Source organism: Mustelus asterias, chromosome 8 (assembly GCF_964213995.1).
Source record: "Mustelus asterias chromosome 8, sMusAst1.hap1.1, whole genome shotgun sequence".
Lineage (NCBI taxonomy): Eukaryota > Metazoa > Chordata > Chondrichthyes > Carcharhiniformes > Triakidae > Mustelus > Mustelus asterias.
The window spans coordinates 138,448,459-138,470,655 of NC_135808.1; the positions used below are offsets into that span (position 1 = coordinate 138,448,459).

The 22,197-nt window shown below is 48.0% G+C and overlaps 1 protein-coding gene across 1 annotated transcript in view; it reads left to right on the forward strand.

The window, feature by feature from the left end:
• The first annotated feature begins 1,030 nt into the window (after positions 1-1,030).
• The window catches only part of LOC144497597 (netrin-G1-like), an 80,980-nt gene continuing 59,813 nt past the window's right edge, over positions 1,031-22,197 (forward strand). The window contains exon 1 of the mRNA XM_078219042.1: positions 1,031-1,273. Coding sequence (XP_078075168.1) covers positions 1,031-1,273 — 243 coding nt within the window. The remainder of the gene's footprint in view (positions 1,274-22,197) is intronic.

The window sequence follows — 22,197 nt, forward strand, 5'->3', positions numbered from 1 at the left end:
AGAAGGTGTGTGCGGATTGTGACGTTCGCTCTGATGGGGAACAGAATTACGTGGGAGTTTGTGAGACTTTCAGAGACTATTTCTGTTTGCTGTGTAGCAGTTTATAAAATCCTGTAGTATTTATGATACAAAATGTGTGTATAAATATCTCTATCTAAGTCTGTATATCAGTCACTACGCAGAGTATCACCTTGTGTTGTAAAACAGATTGTGGGTTGGGTCACCAAACTCTGAATTTTTGTTTAGCAGAGTCAGAAATTTGTGTAAAAGTGGGAATAATTTGTTGTTTTTTTCAGTTTGAGATGCTGCTGAGTTTGGATTCAGATGATGGAGGGCGGAGAAAAGCTTCTCTCTCATTTGGGATCTTTCCATGCCTCATTGACCTCCCATTGGCTGTTGAGTTTCCCGATCGGTCTTTCTTTCCCTCTCACGTTGCAGCTGATTGGAGGAGGAGACTCAGGGTCAAGGTCGAAGGTCAGAAGCAGCAACTATTCCAAAATCACTGATTTCATTTCTCTCCTGACAGGGAGCTGATCCCAGAAGGAAAAGGAAATCGATGGAAAACCAACTCTGTCAGGTGATCGGCATCACATTGGCTCCCAATACTGACTGATTAGCCAATCAGAACATCTGTCTGCTGCAGCAAACACTGGGAAAAACAGCTGGAATTCCCAACACCCAGAATATCCCCAACAACACTGGAAAACAGCTGGAATTCCAACATCCCCACCAACACTTGAAAAACAGCTGGAATTCCAAAAACCTGGAATATCCCCACCAACACTCTGAAAACAGCTGGAATACTAACATCTGGAACACCGTCACCAATTCTGGGAAAAACAGCTAGAATTCCCATTACCTGGAGCGCCCTCACCAACACTGGGAAAAGCAATTGGAATATTAACCCTGAACACCAGCACACACTGAGTTCCTTCCTCTCTGAGTGAGAATCCAGTCAGAGTGGAGACCCCCTGAATCATCGCCAGACAGACTGAGATCTTCCCTCTCTGAGTAGGATCCAATCAAAGTGATGAGCGTGTTGAGTTTGTTGCCTCTTCAGGCCCTTTGGGTGAGCTTGTCTCTCACTGCCCAGCATTTCCCATCCTGGGGACACTATGACCTGTGTAAGACTCAGGTTCACTGGGATCAGGGGGTCAGTTGGGATTACATGGCCTGTCAGCCTGAGGCTGCTCTCCTCACCAGGTTCCTCAAGATCAGGTTGGATCCCCCCAACAGTACGTGTGGAGAGCCCCCGGAGATGTACTGCACGCTGGTGAGTATAGTCCTTTCTGAATCAGCCACTCTTGTGTGAATGGACAAGCACTGAATGGTTTTAACAAAGTGAATTCCCTTCAAGCTCCGACACTGGAGTTAATAACAGACACAGTGAATGCAAGAACTCGGATACAGTGGTCAATGTTTATAAATCACTGGTTAGACCTCAGCTGGAGGATTGGGTCCAATTCTGAGTTCCACACTTTAGGAAGGCTGTCAGGGCCTTGGAGAGAGAGTGGGGGATTTACGAGAATGTTCCCAGGGATGAGGGACTTCAGTGATTGTGGAGAGACTGAAGAAACTGGGATTGTTCCCCTGAGAGCAGAGAAGGTTAAGGAGAGATGTAATTCCGATGTTCAAAATTGCCAATTTTTAAAATTGCAAAAATAGAAATGTTTCATTCGCAGGAGGGTCCAGTATTGGAAGGGAACATGTCCAATTGTGTATCTGACTGGCCGATATCTCCAGTGGGGAGTGTGTCCAATTGTGTATCTGACTGGCCGATATCTCCAGTGGGGAACATGTCCAATTGTGTATCTGACTGGCCGATATCTCCAGTGGGGAGTGTTTGCTGTTGTGTATCTGACTGGCCGATATCTCCAGTGGGGAATGAGTCCAATTGTGTATCTGACTGGCCGATATCTCCAGTGGGGAATGTGTACAATTGTGTATCTGACTGGCCGATATCTCCAGTGGGGAATGTGTCCAATTGTGTATCTGACTGGCCGATATCTCCAGTGGGGAATGAGTCCCATTGTGTCTCTGACTGGCAGATATCTCCAGTTGGGAGTGTGTCCTTTTCTGTATCTGACTGTCCAAGAGCAGTCAAGATACAAGAGCAGGGATGTACGTCTGAGGCTGGATAAGGCTCTGGTCAGACCCCATTTGGAGTATTGTGAGCAGTCTTGGGCCCAATATGTGCCGGCCTTGGAAAGGGTCCAGAGGAGGTTTACAAGAATTATCCTGGATTGAAGAGCTTGTGGTATGAGGAACGGTTGAGGATTCTGGGTCTGTACTCGTTGGAGTTTAGAAGGATGAGGGGGGATCTTATTGAAACTTACAGGATACTGTGAGGCCTGGATTGAGTGGTTGTGGAGAGGATGTTTCCACGAGTTGGAAAAAATTTAACCAGAGGGTACAACCTCAGGCTAAAGGGACGCTTCTTTAAACAGAGATGAGGAGGAATTTCTTCAGCCAGAGAGTGATGAATCTGTGGAACACTTTGCCGCAGAAGGCTGTGGAGGCCGGGTCATTGAGTGTCTTTAAGACAGAGATAGATAGGTTCTTGATTAATAAGGGGATCAGGTGTTTGGGGAAAAGGCAGGAGAATGGGGATGAGAAAAATATCAGCCATGATTGAATGGCGGAGCAGACTCGATGGGCCGAGTGGCCTAATTCTGCTCCTGTGTCTTATGGTCTTGTGGTCCAATATCTCCAGTGGGGAATGAGTCCAATTGTGTATCTGACAGGCTGATATCTCCAGTGGGGAGTGTTTGCTGTTATATAGAATATAGAACATAGAAAAAATACAGCACAAACAGGCCCTTCGGCCCACAAGTTGCGCCGGTCATGTCCCTACCTACCGAGGCTTATATATAGGCTTACCTACAACCCTCAATCCTATTAAGTCCCATGTACTCATTCAGAAGTCTCTTAAAAGACCCAATCAAGTTTGCCTCCATCACCACTGACGGCAGCCGATTCCACTCACCCACCACCCTCTGAGTGAAAAACTTCTCCCTGACACCTCCTCTGTACCTACTCCCCAGCATTTTAAACCTGTGTCCTCTCGTAGCAGCCATTTCAGCCCTGGGAAAAAGCCTCCGAGAATCCACCCAATCTATGCCTCTCAACATCTTGTCCACCTCTATCAGGTCACCTCTCATCCTTCGTCTCTCCAAGGAGAAAAGACCGAACTCCCTCAACCTATCCTCATAAGGCATGCCAACCAATCCAGGCAACATACTTGTAAATCTTCTCTGTACCCTTTCAATAATTTCAACATCCCTCCTGAAATGAGGCGACCAGAACTGAGCACAGTACGCTAAGTGGGGTCTGACGAGGGTCTTATAAAGCTGCATCATTATCTCCCGACTCCTAAACTCAATCCCTCGATTGATGAAGGCCAGCACACCATACACCTTCTTAACCACCTCCTCTACTTGCGAGGCCGATTTAAGAGACCTATGGATCCGGACCCAAGGTCCTTCTGATCCTCTGCACTGCTAAGAGTCTTACCCTTGATATTATACTCCTTCATCCCATTTGACCTGCCAAAACGGACCACTACACATTTATCCGGGTTGAAGTCCATCTGCCACTTCTCCACCCAGTCTTGCATCCTATCTATGTCACGCTGCAGCTTCTGACATCCCTCCAAACTATCCACAACACCACCAACCTTCGTGTTGTCGGCAAACTTACCAACCCATCCCTCCACTTCCTCATCCAGGTCATTTATGAAAATAAGAAACAGCAAGGGTCCCAGAACAAATCCCTGGGGCACTCTACTGGTGACCGACCTGCATTCAGAAAAAGACCCATCTACAACTACTCTCTGCCTTCTGCAGGCAAGCCAGTTCTGGATCCACAAGGCAACAGCCCCTTGGATCCCATGCCCTCTCACTTTCTCGAGAAGTCTTGCATGGGGGACCTTATCGAACGCCTTGCGGAAGTCTATGTAAACCGCATCTACCGCTTATCCTTCGTCAATGTGTTTAGTCACATTTTCAAAGAACTCCACCAGGCTGGTAAGGCACAATTTGCCTTTGACAAAGCCGTGCTGACTACTTTTGAGCACACTAAACTTCTCTAAATGTTCATAAATCCTGTCCCTCAGGATCTTCTCCATCAACTTACCAACCACTGAGGTTAGACTCACCGCTCGGTAATTTCCTGGGCTTTCCCTATTCCCTTTCTTAAATATAGGAACCACATCCGCAATCCTCCAATCCTCCGGAACCTCTCCCGTCTCCATCAACGATGCAAAGATCATCGCCAGAGGCTCTGCAATCTCTTCCCTCGCCTCCCACAGTAACCTGGGGTACATCCCATCTGGTCCCGGCGACTTATCTATATTGATGCTATTCAAAGTTTCCAACACATCCTCTTTCTTGATGTCCACATACTCAATCTTTTCAGTCCACCTCAATCCTGTAGTACAACCACCCAGGTCTTTTTCCACCGTGAATTCCGAGGTACAATATTCATTAAGCACCTCTGCTATTTCTTCCGGTTCTGTACAGGCTTTCTCACCTTCACATTTTACAGGTCCTATTCCTTCACATCTCATCCTTTTACTCTTCACATATTTATAGAACGCCTTAGGGTTCTCCTTAATCTTACCTGCCAAGGCCTTCTCGTGACCCCTTCTGGCTCTTCTAATTTCTTTCTTAAGTCCCTTCCTACAAGCCGTATACTCATCTAGATCCCTATCATCGCCTAGCTCTCTGAACCTTTTGTACGCTTTCCTTTTCTTTTTGACTAGGTTCAGCACAGCTTTCGTGCACCACGGTTTCCGTAACCTACCAAAACCTCCCTGTCTCATCGGAACGTTGTCATGCTGAACTCCAGACAAACATTCCTGGAAAATCTGCCACCTTACTTCGGCACTTTTTCTCGAGAATACCTCCTTCCAATTTACGCCTCTAATCTCCTGCCTGATGGCTTCATATTCCCCCTTACTCCAGATAAACACTTTCCTAGCTTGCCTGATCCTAACTCTTTCCAATGCTAGCGTAAAGGAGATAGAGTTATGATCACTATCCCCAAGATGCTCCCCCACTGAGAGATCCAACACCTGTCCAGGCTCATTTGCCAGTACCAGATCGAGTACAGCCTCTCCTCTTGTAGGCTTATCCACATGCTGTGTCAGGAAACCCTCCTGAACACACCTAACAAACTCCTCCCCATCCAAACCCCTTACCCCAGGGATATTCCAATCGATGTTTGGGAAATTAAAGTCTCCCATCACGACAACAGGGCGGCACGGTAGCACAGTGGTTAGCACTGCTGCTTCACAGCTCCAGGGACCTGGGTTCGATTCCCGGCTTGGGTCACTGTCTGTGTGGAGTTTGCACATTCTCCTTGTGTCTGCGTGGGTTTGCTCTGGTTTCCTCCCACAGTCCAAAGATGTGCGGGTTAGGTTGATTGGCCATACTAAAATTGCCCTTAGTGTCCTGAGATGTGTAGGTTAGAGGGATTAGCGGGTAAATATGTAGGGATGTGGGGGTAGGGCCTGGGTGGGATTGTGGTCGGTGCAGACTCGATGGGCCGAATGGCCTCTTTCTGTGCTGTAGGGTTTCTATGATCCTATGAACCCTGTTATTACTACGTCTCTCCAGGATCTGTTTCTCTATCTGCTCCTCAACATCCCTGTTACTATTGGGCGGCCTGTAGAAAACACCCAGCAAAGTTATCGACCCCTTCCCGCTCCGGATTTCCACCCACAGAGACTCCATAGACAATCCCCCCATGGCTTCCACCTTCTCTACAGCTGTGACACTCTCCCTGATCAGCAGTGCCACTCCCCCCCCCCTCCTCTTTTGCCTCCCTCTCTGTCCTTTCTGAAACATCTGAAACCCGGCACCTGAAGTATCCAGTCCTGTCCCTGTCCCCAAGTCTCCGTAATGGCTGCTATCTCCAGTGGGGAGTGTTTGCTGTTGTGTATCTGACTGGCCGATATCTCCAGTGGGGAGTGTTTGCTGTTGTGTATCTGACTGGCCGATATGTCCAGTGGGGAGTGTTTGCTGTTGTGTATCTGACTGGCCGATATGTCCAGTGGGGAGTGTTTGCTGTTGTGTATCTGACTGGCCGATATGTCCAGTGGGGAGTGTTTGCTGTTGTGTATCTGACTGGCCGATATCTCCAGTGGGGAGTGTTTGCTGTTGTGTATCTGACTGGCCGATATCTCCAGTGGGGAGTGTTTGCTGTTGTGTATCTGACTGGCCGATATCTCCAGTGGGGAGTGTTTGCTGTTGTGTATCTGACTGGCCGATATCTCCAGTGGGGAGTGTTTGCTGTTGTGTATCTGACTGTTGTTTGTAATGTTTATTCTCGATTGAGCTGTTTGGAGATGTTTCATTTCACAAGGTGCTGACTGAGCACAAGTAGCACCAGATTGGCCCCAATTCATGTTATTCTCATGTCACCTTGTGTGAGAATCTGCTCTGATCTCAGTCTGTTACAAAGTGTCCTGCAATGGTATTGTTGTAAATTCCGCTCTGTGTGGGGGTATGAATTATCTGCTCATTCTGTTCATTATCTCGGCAGCATAACTGGTTCCTACATCATTGCTTGGGGAATACTCCTGATTTAGTAATCAGCCATATGTTTTACCAATAATTAAAAATGTATAATTTATTGCAGAACATGTAGTTTATCAGAGGGAATTATTCTCTCAGTCAATTAATGAACTGTTTTAGAAACAATCACAGTCTGTGAGCAGTTCCATATTCCACTGTTGGAGCTGTGTCTGAAACATTGAGTGGATCCAGTCAGAGCAGATTAAATGTTGTCGTGTCAGCATCCCCAGCTCAGGGTGGTCTCTAACACTTCCCAGCCAGTCAGTAATTAGTCATGTAGGAGACAGATCAGCCACTTTGTGCACAGCAAGATCCCATGGGCCAGCTAATCTGTGCCCAGTTCATCTTGGTTAAGAGATAAATATTTGCTTCTTGCTGCCATTTAATCAGTCAGTGCCTGAAAATCCTGCAGGAATTTATCAGCCTTTTTCTGATCATTTGCATGTTTGAATATGTAGCTGTTTTTTTTACACATTTACTTGCTCTCTCATTTCCCAATCTGTTCCGTCTCCTAAGCTTCTGTTCTCTGAGTCTGTATTCAATATGAGTGGGTGAGTGAGCCGGAAAGTCTTCAGGGTGAGAATGTATTCAGACTGTGACTGTAACATTGCTGCAAATAAATCAATTCCTGCACAGATGCTGTGGTGATGTCATGTACCGGCTACGGTGCTGGAGAGGTTATGTTGCAACAGCAGTAATCCAGAGAACAGGAGTTCAAATCCCACCATGAAGGTTGAGACTGGGTTGAGGGAGATACGGCAGATTCTGCTGTTCGGCCAGTCGCCCTGTTCATTCCTCTCTGACAACCTTAGAACAACAATATAGCACAGGAACAGGCCCTTCGGCCCTCCAAGCCCGTGCCGCTCCCTGGTCCAACTAGACCATTCTTTTGTATCCCTCCATTCCCACTCCATTCATATGGCTGTCTAGATAAGTCTTAAACGTTCCCAGTGTGTCCGCCTCCACCACCTTGCCCGGCAGCGCATTCCAGGCCCCCACCACCCTCTGTGTAAAATATGTCCTTCTGATATCCGTGTTAAACCTCCCCCCCTTCACCTTGAACCTATGACCCCTCGTGAACATCACCACCGACCTGGGGAAAAGCTCCCCACCGTTCACCCTATCTATGCCTTTCATAATTTTATACACCTTATCTGAGCACACAACACTTTCCAACACAAACCCTGCTTTCCCACTCCAGCATTGACAAGAATTCAAAGATCAGGTTGGGGCCTACCTGTCTCCCTGACTCAATCTCTCCTCCCATCTCACTCACTCACTCACTCACTGACCCATCTCACTCACTCACTCACTCACTCACTCGCTCGCTCGCTCGCTCACTCACTCACTCACTCACTCACTCACTCACTCACTCACTCACTCACAGATCCATCTCACTCACTCACTGATTCACTCACTCACTCGCTAGCTCACTCACTCATTCACTGACTCACTCACTCACTCACTCACTGACCCGTCTCACTCAATCACTCACTCACTGACCCATCTCGCTCACTCACTCACTCACTCACTCACTCACTCACTCACTCACTCACTCACTGACCCGTCTCACTCACTCACTCGCTCGCTCGCTCACTCACTCACTCAATGACTCACTCACTCACTCACTCACTCACTCACTCACTCACTGACCCATCTCACTCACTCACTCATTCGCTCGCTTACTCACTCACTCACTCACTCACTGACTGACTCACTCACTCACTCACTCACTCACTCACTCACTCACTCACTCACTGACCCGTCTCACTCACTCACTCACTGACTCACTCACACACTCACTCACTCACTGACTGACCCATCTCACTCACTCGCTCGCTCGCTCACTCACTCACTGACTCACTCACTCACTCACACTCACTCACTCACTGACTCACTCACTCACACTCACTCACTCACTCGCTCACTCACTCACTCACTCACTCACACTCACTCACTCACTGACTCACTCACTCACTCACACTCACTCACTCACTCACTCACTCGCTCGCTCGCTCACTCACTCACTCACTGACTCACTCACACTCACTCACTCACTCACACACTCACTCACTCACTCACTCACTCACTCACTCACTCACTCACTCACGCACTCACTCGCTCGCACACTCAGTGGTTAGCGCCTCTGCCTCACAGCGCCAAGGACCCAGGTTAAATTCCTGGTTTGGGTCACTGTCTGTGCGGTGTCTGCACGTTCTCCCCGTGTCTGCGTGGGTTTGCTCCGGATGCTCCGGTTTCCTCCCACAATCCAAAAGACGTACATTAGGCCATGATAAATTCTCCCTCAGTGTACCCGAACAGGTACCGGAGTGCGGTAACAGGGGCTTTTCACAGTAACTTCATTGCAGTGTTAATGTAAGCCGACTTGTGATACCAATAAATAAACTCACGCATGCATATACTCACTCACCCTCACATTCACTAACCCTCACACTCACTCAACCTCACACTCACTCACCTTCACACTCACTCACCCACACACTCACTCAACCTCACACTCACTAACCCTCACACTCACTCACCCTCACACTCACTCACCTTCACACTCACTCACCCTCGCACTCACTCACCCTCACATTCACTCACCCTCACAATCACTCACCCTCACACTCACTCACCCTCACACTCACTAACCCTCACACTCACTCACCCACACACTCACTCAACCTCACACTCACTAACCCTCACACTCACTCACCCTCACACTCACTCACCTTCAGACTCACTCACCCTCACACTCACTCACCCTCACACTCACTAACGCCCACACTCACTCACCCTCACACTCACTCACCCTCACACTCACTAACCCTCACACTCACTCACCCTCACACTCACTAACCCTCACACTCACTCACCCTCACACTCACTCACCCTCACACTCACTCACCCTCACACTCACTCACCCTCACACTCACTCACCCTCACAAACCCTCACACTCACTCACCCTCACACTCACTAACTCTCACACTCACTCACGCTCACACTCACTTAACCTCACACTCACTCACCCTCACTCATCATCACATTCACTTACCCTCACACTCACTCACCCTCACACTCATTACCCTCACACTCACTCACCCTCACTAACGCTCACACTCACTCACCCTCACTCACCCCCACATTCACTCACCCTCACACTCACTAACCCTCACACTCACTCACCCTCACACTCACTAACCCTCACACTCACTCACGCTCACACTCACTCACCCTCACACAATATCACCCTCACACTCACTCACCCTCACATTCACTCACGCTCACACTCACTGACCCTCGCACTCACTCACCCTCACACTCACTAACACTCACACTCACTCACCCTCACAATCACTAACCCTCACACTCACTCACCCTCACTAACCCTCACACTCACTAATCCTCACACTCACTCACCCTCACACTCACTCACCCTCACACTCACTCCCCTCACTCACCCTCACACTCACCTGCACACTCACTGACCCTCACACTCACTCATGCTCACACTCACTCACCCTCACACTCACTCACCCTCACACTCACTCACCCTCACACTCACCTGCACACTCACTCTCCCTCACACTCACTCACGCTCACACTCACTCACCCTCACACTGACCTGCACACTCACTCTCCCTCACACTCACTCATGCTCACACTCACTCACCCTCACACTCACTCACCCTCACACTCACTCACCCTCACACTCACCTGCACACTCACTCTCCCTCACACTCACTCATGCTCACACTCACTCACACTTACACTCACTAACCCTCACACTCACTCATGCTCACACTCACTCATGCTCACACTCACTCACCCTCACACTCACTCATCCTCACACTCACTAACCCTCACACTCACTCACGCTCTCACTCACTCACCCTCACACCCATTCACGCTCACACTCACTCACGCTCACACTCACTCACCCTCACACTCACTCACACTTACACTCACTAACCCTCACACTCACTCATGCTCACACTCACTCATGCTCACACTCACTCACCCTCACACTCACTCATCCTCACACTCACTAACCCTCACACTCACTCACGCTCTCACTCACTCACCCTCACACTCACTCACGCTCACACTCACTCACCCTCACACTCACTTGTAGAGTGTTTGCTGTTATATAGAATATAGAACATAGAAAAAATACAGCACAAACAGGCCCTTCGGCCCACAAGTTGCGCCGGTCATGTCCCTACCTACCTAGGCTTATATATAGGCTTACCTATAACCCTCAATCCTATTAAGTACCATGTACTCATCCAGAACAAAGAACAAAGAACAAAGAACAATACAGCTCAGGAACAGGCCCTTCGGCCCTCCAAGCCCGCGCCACTCCCCGGTCCAGGATTGAATCCTGAATCCAGGATCCCCGCCCAATTTTCCAGCCTATCTACATACCAATCCTATCCACCGAGCTGTCCCTCTCAGCTACGATGCTTTGTTCACCACAACCTATTAACTCACCTCCACCCCCCCATTCCAGACCATGTGATCTCCAGGGAGAGGCGAAAACCCAGAGTGAAAACCCCAGGGCCAATATGGGAAAAAAAATCTGGGAAATTCCTCTCCGACCCCCTGAGGTGATCGAAACGAGTCCAGGAGATCACAATGGCCCTGATCGGAAAATGCTTCCCAACCCTAGTCATTTCCACTTCCACGAACACCATATGAATTCCCTGCCCCCGAGACAGGTTCCCAACTATCCGCAGTCTCGCTCTGTACTGGCACCAGCAAGATGATCATAGAATGAAGCCTTGAAACGAGAAACAAGGAACAATTAGCCCGCGCCGCTCCCTGGTCCAAACTAGACCACTCTTTTGTATCCCTCCATTCCCACTCCGTTCATATAGCTGTCTAGATAAGTCTTAAACGTTCCCAGTGTGTCCGCCTCCACCACCTTGCCCGGCAACACATTCCAGGCCCCCACGACCCTCTGTGTGAAATATGTCCTTCTGATATCTGTGTTAAACCTCCCCCCCTTCACCTTGAACCTATGACCCCTCGTGAACGTCACCACCGACCCGGGGAAAAGCTTCCCACCGTTCACCCTATCTATGCCTTTCATAATTTTATACACCTCTATTAAGTCTCCCCTCATCCTCCGTCTTTCCAAGGAGAACAACCCCAGTTTCCCCAATCTCTCCTCATAACCAAGCCCCTCCATACCAGGCAACATCCTGGTAAACCTCCTCTGTACTCTCTCCAAAGCCTCCACGTCCTTCTGGTAGTGTGGCGACCAGAACTGGACGCAGTATTCCAAATGCGGCCGAACCAACGTTCCATACATCTGCAACATCAGACCCCAACTCTTATACTCTATGCCCCGTCCTATAAAGGCAAGCATGCCATATGCCTTCTTCACCACCTTCTCCACCTGTGACGTCACCTTCAAAGATCTGTGGACTTGCACACCCAGGTCCCTCTGCGTCTCTACACCCTTTATGGTTCTTCCATTTATCGTGTAGCTCCTCCCTACATTATTCCCACCAAAATGCATCACTTCGCATTTATCAGGATTGAACTCCATCTGCCATTTCCTTGCCCAAATTTCCAGCCTATCTATATCCTTCTGTAGCCTCTGACAATGTTCCTCACTATCTGCAAGTCCTGCCAGTTTTGTGTCGTCCGCAAACTTACTGATCACCCCAGTTACTCCTTCTTCCAGATCATTTATATAAATCACAAACAGCAGAGGTCCCAATACAGAGCCCTGCGGTACACCACTAGTCACAGGCCTCCAGCCGGAAAAAGACCCTTCCACTACCACCCTCTGTCTTCTATGACCAAGCCAGTTCTCCACCCATCTAGCCACCTCCCCCTTTATCCCATGGGATCCAACCTTTTTCACTAGCCTACCATGAGGGACTTTGTCAAACGCTTTACTAAAGTCCATATAGACAACATCCACGGCCCTTCCTTCGTCAACCATTTTGGTCACTTCTTCAAAAAACACCACCAGGTTAGTGAGGCATGACCTCCCTCTCACAAAACCATGCTGACTATCGTTAATGAGTTTGTTCCTCTCTAAATGCGCATACATCCTATCTCTAAGAATCTTCTCCAACAACTTCCCCACCACGGACGTCAAGCTCACCGGCCTATAATTACCCGGGTTATCCTTCCTACCCTTCTTAAATAACAGGACCACATTGGCTATCCTCCAATCCTCTGGGAAGTCTCTTAAAAGACCCTATCGAGTTTGCCTCCATCACCACTGACGGCAGCCGATTCCACTCACCCACCACCCTCTGAGTGAAAAACTTACCCCTGAAAACTCCTCTGCACCTACTCCCCAGCATTTTAAACCTGTGTCCTCTCGTAGCAGCCATTTCAACCCTGGGAAAAAGCCTCCGAGAATCCACCCAATCTATGCCTCTCAACATCTTGTACACCTCTATCAGGTCACCTCTCATCCTTCGTCTCTCCAAGGAGAAAAGACCGAGCTCCCTCAGCCTATCCTTATAAGGCATGCCAACCAATCCAGGCAACATACTTGTAAATCTTCTCAGTACCCTTTCAATAATTTCCACATCCCTCCTGTAATGAGGCGACCAGAACTGAGCACAGTACTCTAAGTGGGGTCTGACGAGGGTCTTATAAAGCTGCATCATTATCTCCCGACTACTAAACTCAATCCCTCGATTGATGAAGGCCAGCACACCATACGCCTTCTTAACCACCTCCTCTACTTGCGAGGCCGATTTAAGAGACCTATGGATCCGGACCCCAAGGTCCTTCTGATCCTCTACACTGCTAAGAGTCTTACCCTTGATATTATACTCCTTCATCCCATTTGACCTGCCAAAATGGACCACGACACATTTATCCGGGTTGAAGTCCATCTGCCACTTCTCCGCCCAGTCTTGCATCCTATCTATGTCACGCTGCGGCTTCTGACATCCCTCCAAACTATCCACAACACCACCAACCTTCGTGTTGTCGGCAAACTTACCAACCCATCCCTCCACTTCCTCATCCAGGTCATTTATGAAAATAAGAAACAGCAAGGGTCCCAGAACAGATCCCTGGGGCACTCCACTGGTGACCGACCTGCATTCAGAAAAAGACCCATCTACAACCACTCTCTGCCTTCTGCCGCTTATCCTTCGTCAATGTGTTTAGTCACATTTTCAAAGAACTCCACCAGGCTGGTAAGGCACGATTTGCCTTTGACAAAGACGTGCTGACTACTTTTGAGCATACTAAATTCTCTAAATGTTCATAAATCCTGTCCCTCAGGATCTTCTCCATCAACTTACCAACCACTGAGGTTAGACTCACCGCTCGGTAATTTCCTGGGCTATCCCTATTCCCTTTCTTGAATATAGGAACCACATCCGCAATCCTCCAATCCTCCGGAACCTCTCCCGTCTCCATCAACGATGCAAAGATCATCGCCAGAGGCTCTGCAATCTCTTCCCTCGCCTCCCACAGTAACCTGGGGTACATCCCATCCGGTCCCGGCGACTTATCTATCTTGATGCTGTTCAAAGTTTCCAACACATCCTCTTTCTTGATGTCCACATACTCAATCTTTTCAGTCCACCTCAATCCTGTAGTACAACCACCCAGGTCTTTTTCCACCATGAATTCCGAGGTACAATATTAATTAAGCACCTCTGCTATTTCTTCCGGTTCTGTACAGGCTTTCTCACCTTCACATTTTATAGGTCCTATTCCTTCACATCTCATCCTTTTACTCTTCACATATTTATAGAACGCCTTAGGGTTCTCCTTAATCTTACCTGCCAAGGCCTTCTCGTGACCCCTTCTGGCTCTCCTAATTTCTTTCTTAAGTCCCTTCCTACAAGCCGTATACTCATAAGAACATAAGAACATAAGAAATAGGAGCACGAGTAGGCCATCGAGCCCTTCGAGCCTGCCCCGCCATTCAACAAGATCATGGCTGATCTGAAGCGAATCAGTTCCACTTACCCGCCTGCTCCCCATAACCCCTAATTCCCTTATCGATCAGAAAACTATCTACCCGTGATTTAAACATATTCAACGAGGAAGCCTCCACCACTTCAATGGGCAGAGAATTCCAGAGATTCACAACCCTCTGAGAGAAGAAGTTCCCCCTCAACTCTGTTCTGAACCGGCCCCCCCTTATTTTGAGGCTGTGCCCTCTAGTTCTGGTTTCCCTTCTAAGTGGAAAGAATCTCTCCACCTCTACCCTATCCAGCCCCTTCATTATCTTATATGTCTCTATAAGATCACCCCTCATCCTTCTAAACTCCAACGAGTACAGACCCAATCTGTTTAATCTCTCCTCATAAGCAACACCCCTCATCTCCGGTATCAACCTGATGAACCTTCTCTGCACTCCCTCCAAGGCCAATATATCCTTTCGCAAATAAGGGGACCCAAACTGCACACAGTACTCCAGTTGCGGCCTCACCAGTGCCTTGTATAGTTGCAGCAAGACCTCCCTGCTTTTATATTCTATCCCCCTCGCGATAAAGGCCAACATTCCATTAGCCTTCTTGATCACCTGCTGCACCTGCAGACTGAGTTTTTGCGATTCGTGCACAAGGACCCCCAGGTCCCTCTGCACAGTCGCACGATGTAATTTTTCTCCATTTAAATAATATTCCAATTGACTATTATTTCTTCCAAAGTGGATAACCTCACATTTTCTAACCATAGAACCATAGAGCCATAGAAAATTACAGCTCAGAAACAGGCCTTTTGGCCCTTCTTGTCTGTGCTGAACCATTTTATGCCTAGTCCCACTGACCTGCACTTGGACCATATCCCTCCACACCCCTCTCATCCATGAACCCGTCCAAGTTTTTCTTAAATGTTAAAAGTGACCCCGCATTTACCACTTTATCCGGCAGCTCATTCCACACTCCCACCACTCTCTGCGTGAAGAAGCCCCCCCTAATATTCCCTTTAAACTTTTCTCCTTTCACCCTTAACCCATGCCCTCTGGTTTTTTTCTCCCCTCGCCTCAGCGGAAAAAGCCTGCTTGCATTCACTCTATCTATACCCATCAAAATCTTATACACCTCTATCAAATCTCCCCTCAATCTTCTACGCTCCAGGGAATAAAGTCCCAACCTATTCAATCTCTCTCTGTAACTCAGCTTCTCAAGTCCCGGCAACATCCTTGTGAACCTTCTCTGCACTCTTTCAATCTTATTTACATCCTTCCTGTAACTAGGTGACCAAAACTGTACACAATACTCCAAATTCGGCCTCACCAATGCCTTATATAACCTTACCATAACACTCCAACTTTTATACTCGATACTCCGATTTATAAAGGCCAATGTACCAAAGGCACTCTTTACGACTCTATCCACCTGTGACATCACTTTTAGGGAATTCTGTACCTAACGTTATATTCCATCTGCCAGATCCTCGCCCACTCGCTCAGCCTATCCAAATCTCTCTGCAGACTTTCCACGTCCTCCACGCAATTCGCTTTCCCACTCACCTTCGTGTCATCAGCAAACTTGAATACCCTAGATTCAGTCCCCTCCTCCAGATCATCTATGTAAATGGTAAACAATTGAGGCCCCAGCACCGATCCCTGCGGCACGCCACTGGTCACCAACTGCCAACCAGAAAAGCACCCATTTATCCCAGTTCTCTGCTTCCTGTTAGATAGCCAATCCCCAATCCACGCCAACACCTTACCCCTAACTCCGTGTACCCCAATATTCTGCAGCAACCTTTTGTGAGGCACCTTACGAGCCTGGTTGAGTTCTTTGAAAATGTGACCAAACACATTGACGAAGGAAGAGCGGTGGATGTGGTCTATATGGACTTCAGCAAGGCGTTCGATAAGGTCCCCCATGCAAGACTTCTTGAGAAAGTGAGAGGGCATGGGATCCAAGGGGCTGTTGCCTTGTGGATCCAGAACTGGCTTGCCTGCAGAAGGCAGAGAGTGGCTGTGGAGGGGTCTTTCTCTGAATGGAGGTCAGTGACCAGTGGAGTGCCCCAGGGATCTGTTCTGGGACCCTTGCTGTTTGTCATTTTCATAAATGACCTGGATGAGGAAGTGGAGGGATGGATTGGTAAGTTTGCTGACGACACCAAGGTAGGTGGTGTTGTGGATAGTTTGGAGGGATGTCAGAAGTTGCAGCGAGACATAGATAGAATGCAAGACTGGGCGGAGAAGTGGCAGATGGACTTCAACCCGGATAAGTGTGTAGTGATCCATTTTGGCAGATCCAATGGGATGAAGCAGCAGTATAATATGAAGGGTACCATTCTTAGCAGTGTAGAGGATCAGAAGGACCTTGGGGTCCGGGTCCATAGGACTCTTAAATCGGCCTCGCAGGTGGAGGATGCGGTCAAGAAGGCGTATGGCGTACTAGCCTTCATTAATCGAGGGATTGAGTTTAGGAGTCGGGAGATAATGCTGCAGCTTTATAGGACCCTGGTTAGACCCCACTTGGAGTACTGCGCGCAGTTCTGGTCACCTCATTACAGGAAAGATGTTGAAGCCATTGAAAGGGTGCAGAGGAGATTTACAAGGATGTTGCCTGGATTGGGGGGCATGCCTTATGAGGATAGGTTGAGGGAGCTTGGTCTCTTCTCCCTGGAGAGACGAAGGATGAGAGGTGACCTGATAGAGGTTTACAAGATGTTGAGAGGTCTGGATAGGGTAGACTCTCAGAGGCTATTTCCAAGAGCTGAAATGGCCCTTGCTACGAGAGGACACAGGTTTAAGGTGCTGGGGGATAGGTACAGAGGAGATGTCAGGGGTAAGTTTTTCACTCAGAGGGTGGTGGGTGAGTGGAATCGGCAGACGTCGGTGGTGGTGGAGGCAAACTCGTTGGGGTCTTTTAAGAGACTTCTGGATGAGTACATGGGATTTAATGGGATTGAGGGCTATAGATAGGCCTAGAGGTAGGGATATGATCAGCGCAACTTGTGGGCCGAAGGGCCTGTTTGTGCTGTGGCTTTCTATGAAGGGCAGTAGATGTAGTATATATGGACCTCAGCAAGGCATTTGATAAGGTGCCCCATGCAAGGCTTATTGAGAAAGTGAGGGGGCATGGGATCCAAGGGGCCATTGCTTTGTGGATCCACAACTGGCTTGCTGTCAGTGATGGTATCCCCTTTGGTTGTCCCCCTCCAAAATAAGTATAGAGACAATGTGAATGGAGGGAGCATTAAGCACAGGTTAAAGAGATGTGTATTGTCTCCAGACAGGACAGCCAGTGAGAATCTGCAAGTCCAGGAGGCAAGCTGTGGGGGTTACTGATAGTATGACATAAAGCCAACATCCCGGTTTAGGCCGTCCTCATGTGTGCGGAACTCACTGTCCTGTCTGGAGACAATACACACCTCTTTAACCTGTGCTTAATGCTCCCTCCACTCACATTGTCTGTATCTTTAAGACCTGGTTGGCTGTAGAGATTTGCATTCTAATCAGTATTCTGTAACTTGATTTTGTGTCTCTGTGCCCTGTTTGAGAGCAGATTTCCACTCCATCTGACGAAGGAACAGCGCTCCGAAAGCTAATGGCATTTGCTACCAAATAAACCTGTTGGACTTTAACCTGGTGTTGTTAAAACTCTCACAGGTGAGGTCCCAGAGGATTGGAGGATATCAAATGTGGTCCCGTTATTTAAGAAGGGTAGCAAGGATAACCCGGGTAATTATAGGCCTGTGAGTTTGACATCCGTGGTAGGGAAATTGTTGGAGAAGATTCTTAGAGATAGGATATATGCGCATTTAGAACTGAATCATCTCATTAGCGATAGACAGCATGGTTTTGTTCGAGCGAGGTCATGCCTCACAAATTTGATTGAGGTTTTTGAGGAGGTGACAAAAACGATTGACGAGGGAAGGGCCATGGATGTCGTCGAGATGGATTTTAGTAAAGCGTTTGACAAGGTCCCTCATGGCAGGCTGGTGCAAAAGGTTAAATCTCACGGGATAAAAGGTGAGCTAGCGAGATGGGTGGAGAACTGGCTTAGCCATAGGAGTCATGATGTGGAGATGCCGGCGTTGAACTGGGGTAAAGACAGTAAGAAGTTTAACAACACCAGGTTAAAGTCCAACAGGTTTATTAACAGCTTTTGCTACCAAATAAACCTGTTGGACTTTAACCTGGTGTTGTTAAGCTTCTTACTTAGCCATAGAAGACAGAGGGTAGCAGTGGAGGGGTCTTTTTCCGGATGGAGGTCTGTGACTAGTGGAGTTCCGCAGGGCTCTGTACTGGGACCTCTGCTGTTTGTGAGATATATAAATGATTTGGAGGAAGATGTAGCTGGTGTGATCAGTAAGTTTGCGGACGACACGAAGATTGCTGGAGTTGCAGATAGTGATGAACATTGTCAGAGAATACAGCAGGATATAGATAGGCTGGAACATTGGGCGGAGAAATGGCAGATGGAATTTAATCCAGATAAATGCAAAGTGATGTATTTCGGGAGATCTAATGTAAGGGGGAGCTACACAATAAATGGCAGAACCATCAGGAGTTTAGACACACAGAGGGACCTGGGTGTACAAGTCCACAGATCCTTAAAGGCGGCAGCACAGGTGGAGAGGGTGGTGAAGAAGGCATATGGCATGCTTGCCTTTATTGGACGGGGCATAGAATATAAAAGCTGGCATATGATGTTGCAGCTGTATAGAACGCTGGTTAGGCCACATTTGGAATACTGCGTCCAGTTCTGGTCGCCGCACTACCAGAAGGATGTGGAGGCTTTGGAGAGAGTACAGAGAAGGTTTACCAGGATGTTGCCTGGTATGGAGGGTCTTAGCTATGAGGAGAGATTGGGTAAACTGGGGTTGTTCTCCCTGGAAAGACGGAGGATGAGGGGCGACCTAATAGAGGTGTATAAAATTATGAAGGGCATAGATAGGGTGAATGGTGGGAAGCTTTTTCCCAGGTCGGAGGTGACGAACACAAGGGGTCATGGGTTCAAGGTGAGGGGCGCAAGGTTCAACACAGATGTCAGGGGGACGTATTTTCACAGAGGGTGGTGGGGGCCTGGAATGCGCTGCCAAGCAAGGTGATTGAGGCGGACACGCTGGGATCGTATAAGACTTATCTAGATAGCCACATGAACAGACTGGGAATAGAGGGATACAAAAGAATGGTCTAGTGGGCACATGAGCGGCGCAGGCTTGGAGGGCCGAAGGGACTATTCCTGTGCTGTATTGTTCTTTGTTCTTTGCCCACAGAAGGCAAAGAGTGGTTATAGATGGGTCATATTCTGCATGGAGGTCGGTCACCAGTGGAATGCCCCAGGGATCTGTTCTGGGACCTTCACTCTTTGGGATTTTTATAAATGATCTGGATGAGGAAGTGGAGGGATATGTTGGTAGGTTTGCTGATGACACAAAGGTTGGAGGTGTTGTGGATAGTGTGGAGGGATGTCAGAAGTTACAGCAAGACATTGATAGGATTCAAGACTGGGCGGAGAAGTGGCAGATGGAGTTCAACCCAGATAAGTGTGAGGTGGTTCATTTTGGCAGGTCAAATAGGATGGCGGAATATAATATTAATGGTAGGACTCTTGGCAGAGTGGAAGATCATAAGGATCTTGGGGTCCGAATTCATAGGACGCTCAAAGCAGCTGTGCAGGTTGAGGCTGTGGTTAAGAAGGCGTATGGTGTACTGGCCTTCATCAATCGAGGAATTGAGTTTCGGAGTCGTGAGATAATGTTGCAGCTATATAAGACCCTGGTCAGACCCCACTTGGAGTACTGTGCTCAGTTCTGGTCGCCTCATTACAGAAAGGATGTGGAAGCCATAGAAAGGGTGCAGAGGAGATTTACAAGGATGTTGCCTGGATTAGGTGGCATGCCTTATGAGGATAGGATGAGAGAGCTAGGTCTTTTCTCCTTGGAGAGGCAAAGGATGAGAGGTGACCTGATAGAGGTGTATAAGATGTTGAGAGGTATTGATAGAGTGGATTCTCAGAGGCTTTTACCCAGGGCTGAAATGGTTGCCACAAGAGGTCACAGGTTTAAGGTGCTGGGAAGTAGGTACAGAGGAGATGTCAGGGGTAAGTTTTTCACTCGGAGGGTGGTGGGTGCGTGGAATGGGCTGCCAGCAACGGTGGTGGAGGCGGATTCGATAGGGTCTTTAAGAGACTTTTAGATAAGTACATGGAATTTAGTAAGATAGAGGGTTATAGGTAAGCCTAGTAATCGCTAAGGTAGGGACATGTTCAGCACAACTTTGTGGGCTGAAGGGCCTGTATTGTGCTGTAGTTTTTCTCTGTTTCTATGGACCAGTGGGCTGACGAATGGCAGATGGAGTTTAATTTAGATAAATGCAAGATGATGCATTTTGATAGATTGAACTAGGGCAGGACTTACTCAGTTAATGGTAGGGCGTTGGGGATAGTTACAGAACAAAGAGATCTAGGGGTACATCTTCATAGCTCCTTGAAAGTGGAGTCACAGGTGGACAGAGTGGTGAAGAAGGCATTCGGCATGCTTGGTTTCATCGGTCGGAACATTGAATACAGGAGTTGGGACGTCTTGTTGAAGTTGGACAAGACATTGGTAAGGCCACACTTGGAATACTGTGTACAGTTCTGGTCACCCTATTATAGAAAGGATATTATTAAACTAGAAAGAGTGCAGAAAAGATTTACTAGGATGTGACCAGGACTTGATGGATTGAGTTATAAGGAGAAGTTGGATAGACTGAGACTTTTTTCTCTGGAGCGTTGGAGGCTGAGGGGTGACCTTATAGAGGCTCGTAAGGCATGATCTGCCTTGGACAAAGTCGTGCTGGCTAGTTCTGATCATACTATTCCTCTCCAGATGTTCATAATGGTAAGGCGTTGGGGATAGTTACAGAACAAAGAGATCTAGGGGTACATCTTCATAGCTCCTTGAAAGTGGAGTCACAGGTGGACAGAGTGGTGAAGATAGTAGGGGATTTTAATTTTCCACATATAGATTGGGACTCGCATACTGTTAAAGGTTTAGACGGGGTAGAGTTTGTAAAATGTGTTCAGGAGAATTTTCTACATCAGTATATAGAGGTGCCAACTAGAGAGGATGCAATATTGGATCTCCTATTGGGAAATGAGTTAGGGCAGGTGCTGGATGTGAGTGTGAGGGAACACTTTGGATCCAGTGATCATAATGCCATTAGTTTCAACCTGATCGCAGATAAGGATAGATCTGGTCCTCGGGTTGAAGTTCTGAACTGGAAAAAGGCCAAATTTGATGAAATGAGAAGGGATCTGGGAAGTGTGGATTGGCACAGGCTGTTCTCTGGTAGGGATGTAAATGGAAAGTGGGGGGTCTTCAAAGGAGAAATTTTGAGAGTGCAGAGTTTGTATGTTCCTGTCAGGATTAAAGGCAAAGTAAATAGGAATAAGGAACCTTGGTTCTCGAGGGAGATTGTAACACTGATTAAGAGGAAGAGAGAGTTGTATGAAATGTACAGGCAGCAAGGAACACATCAGATGCTCGAGGAGTATAAAAGGTGCAAGAAGCTACTTAAGAGGGAAATCAGGAGGGCTAAAAGAAGACATGAGGTTGCTTTGGCAGACAGAGTGAAGGAAAATCCAAAGAGCTTCTATAGGTATGTTAGGAGCAAAAGGATAGTGAGGGATAAAATTGGTCCTCTTGAAGACCAGAGTG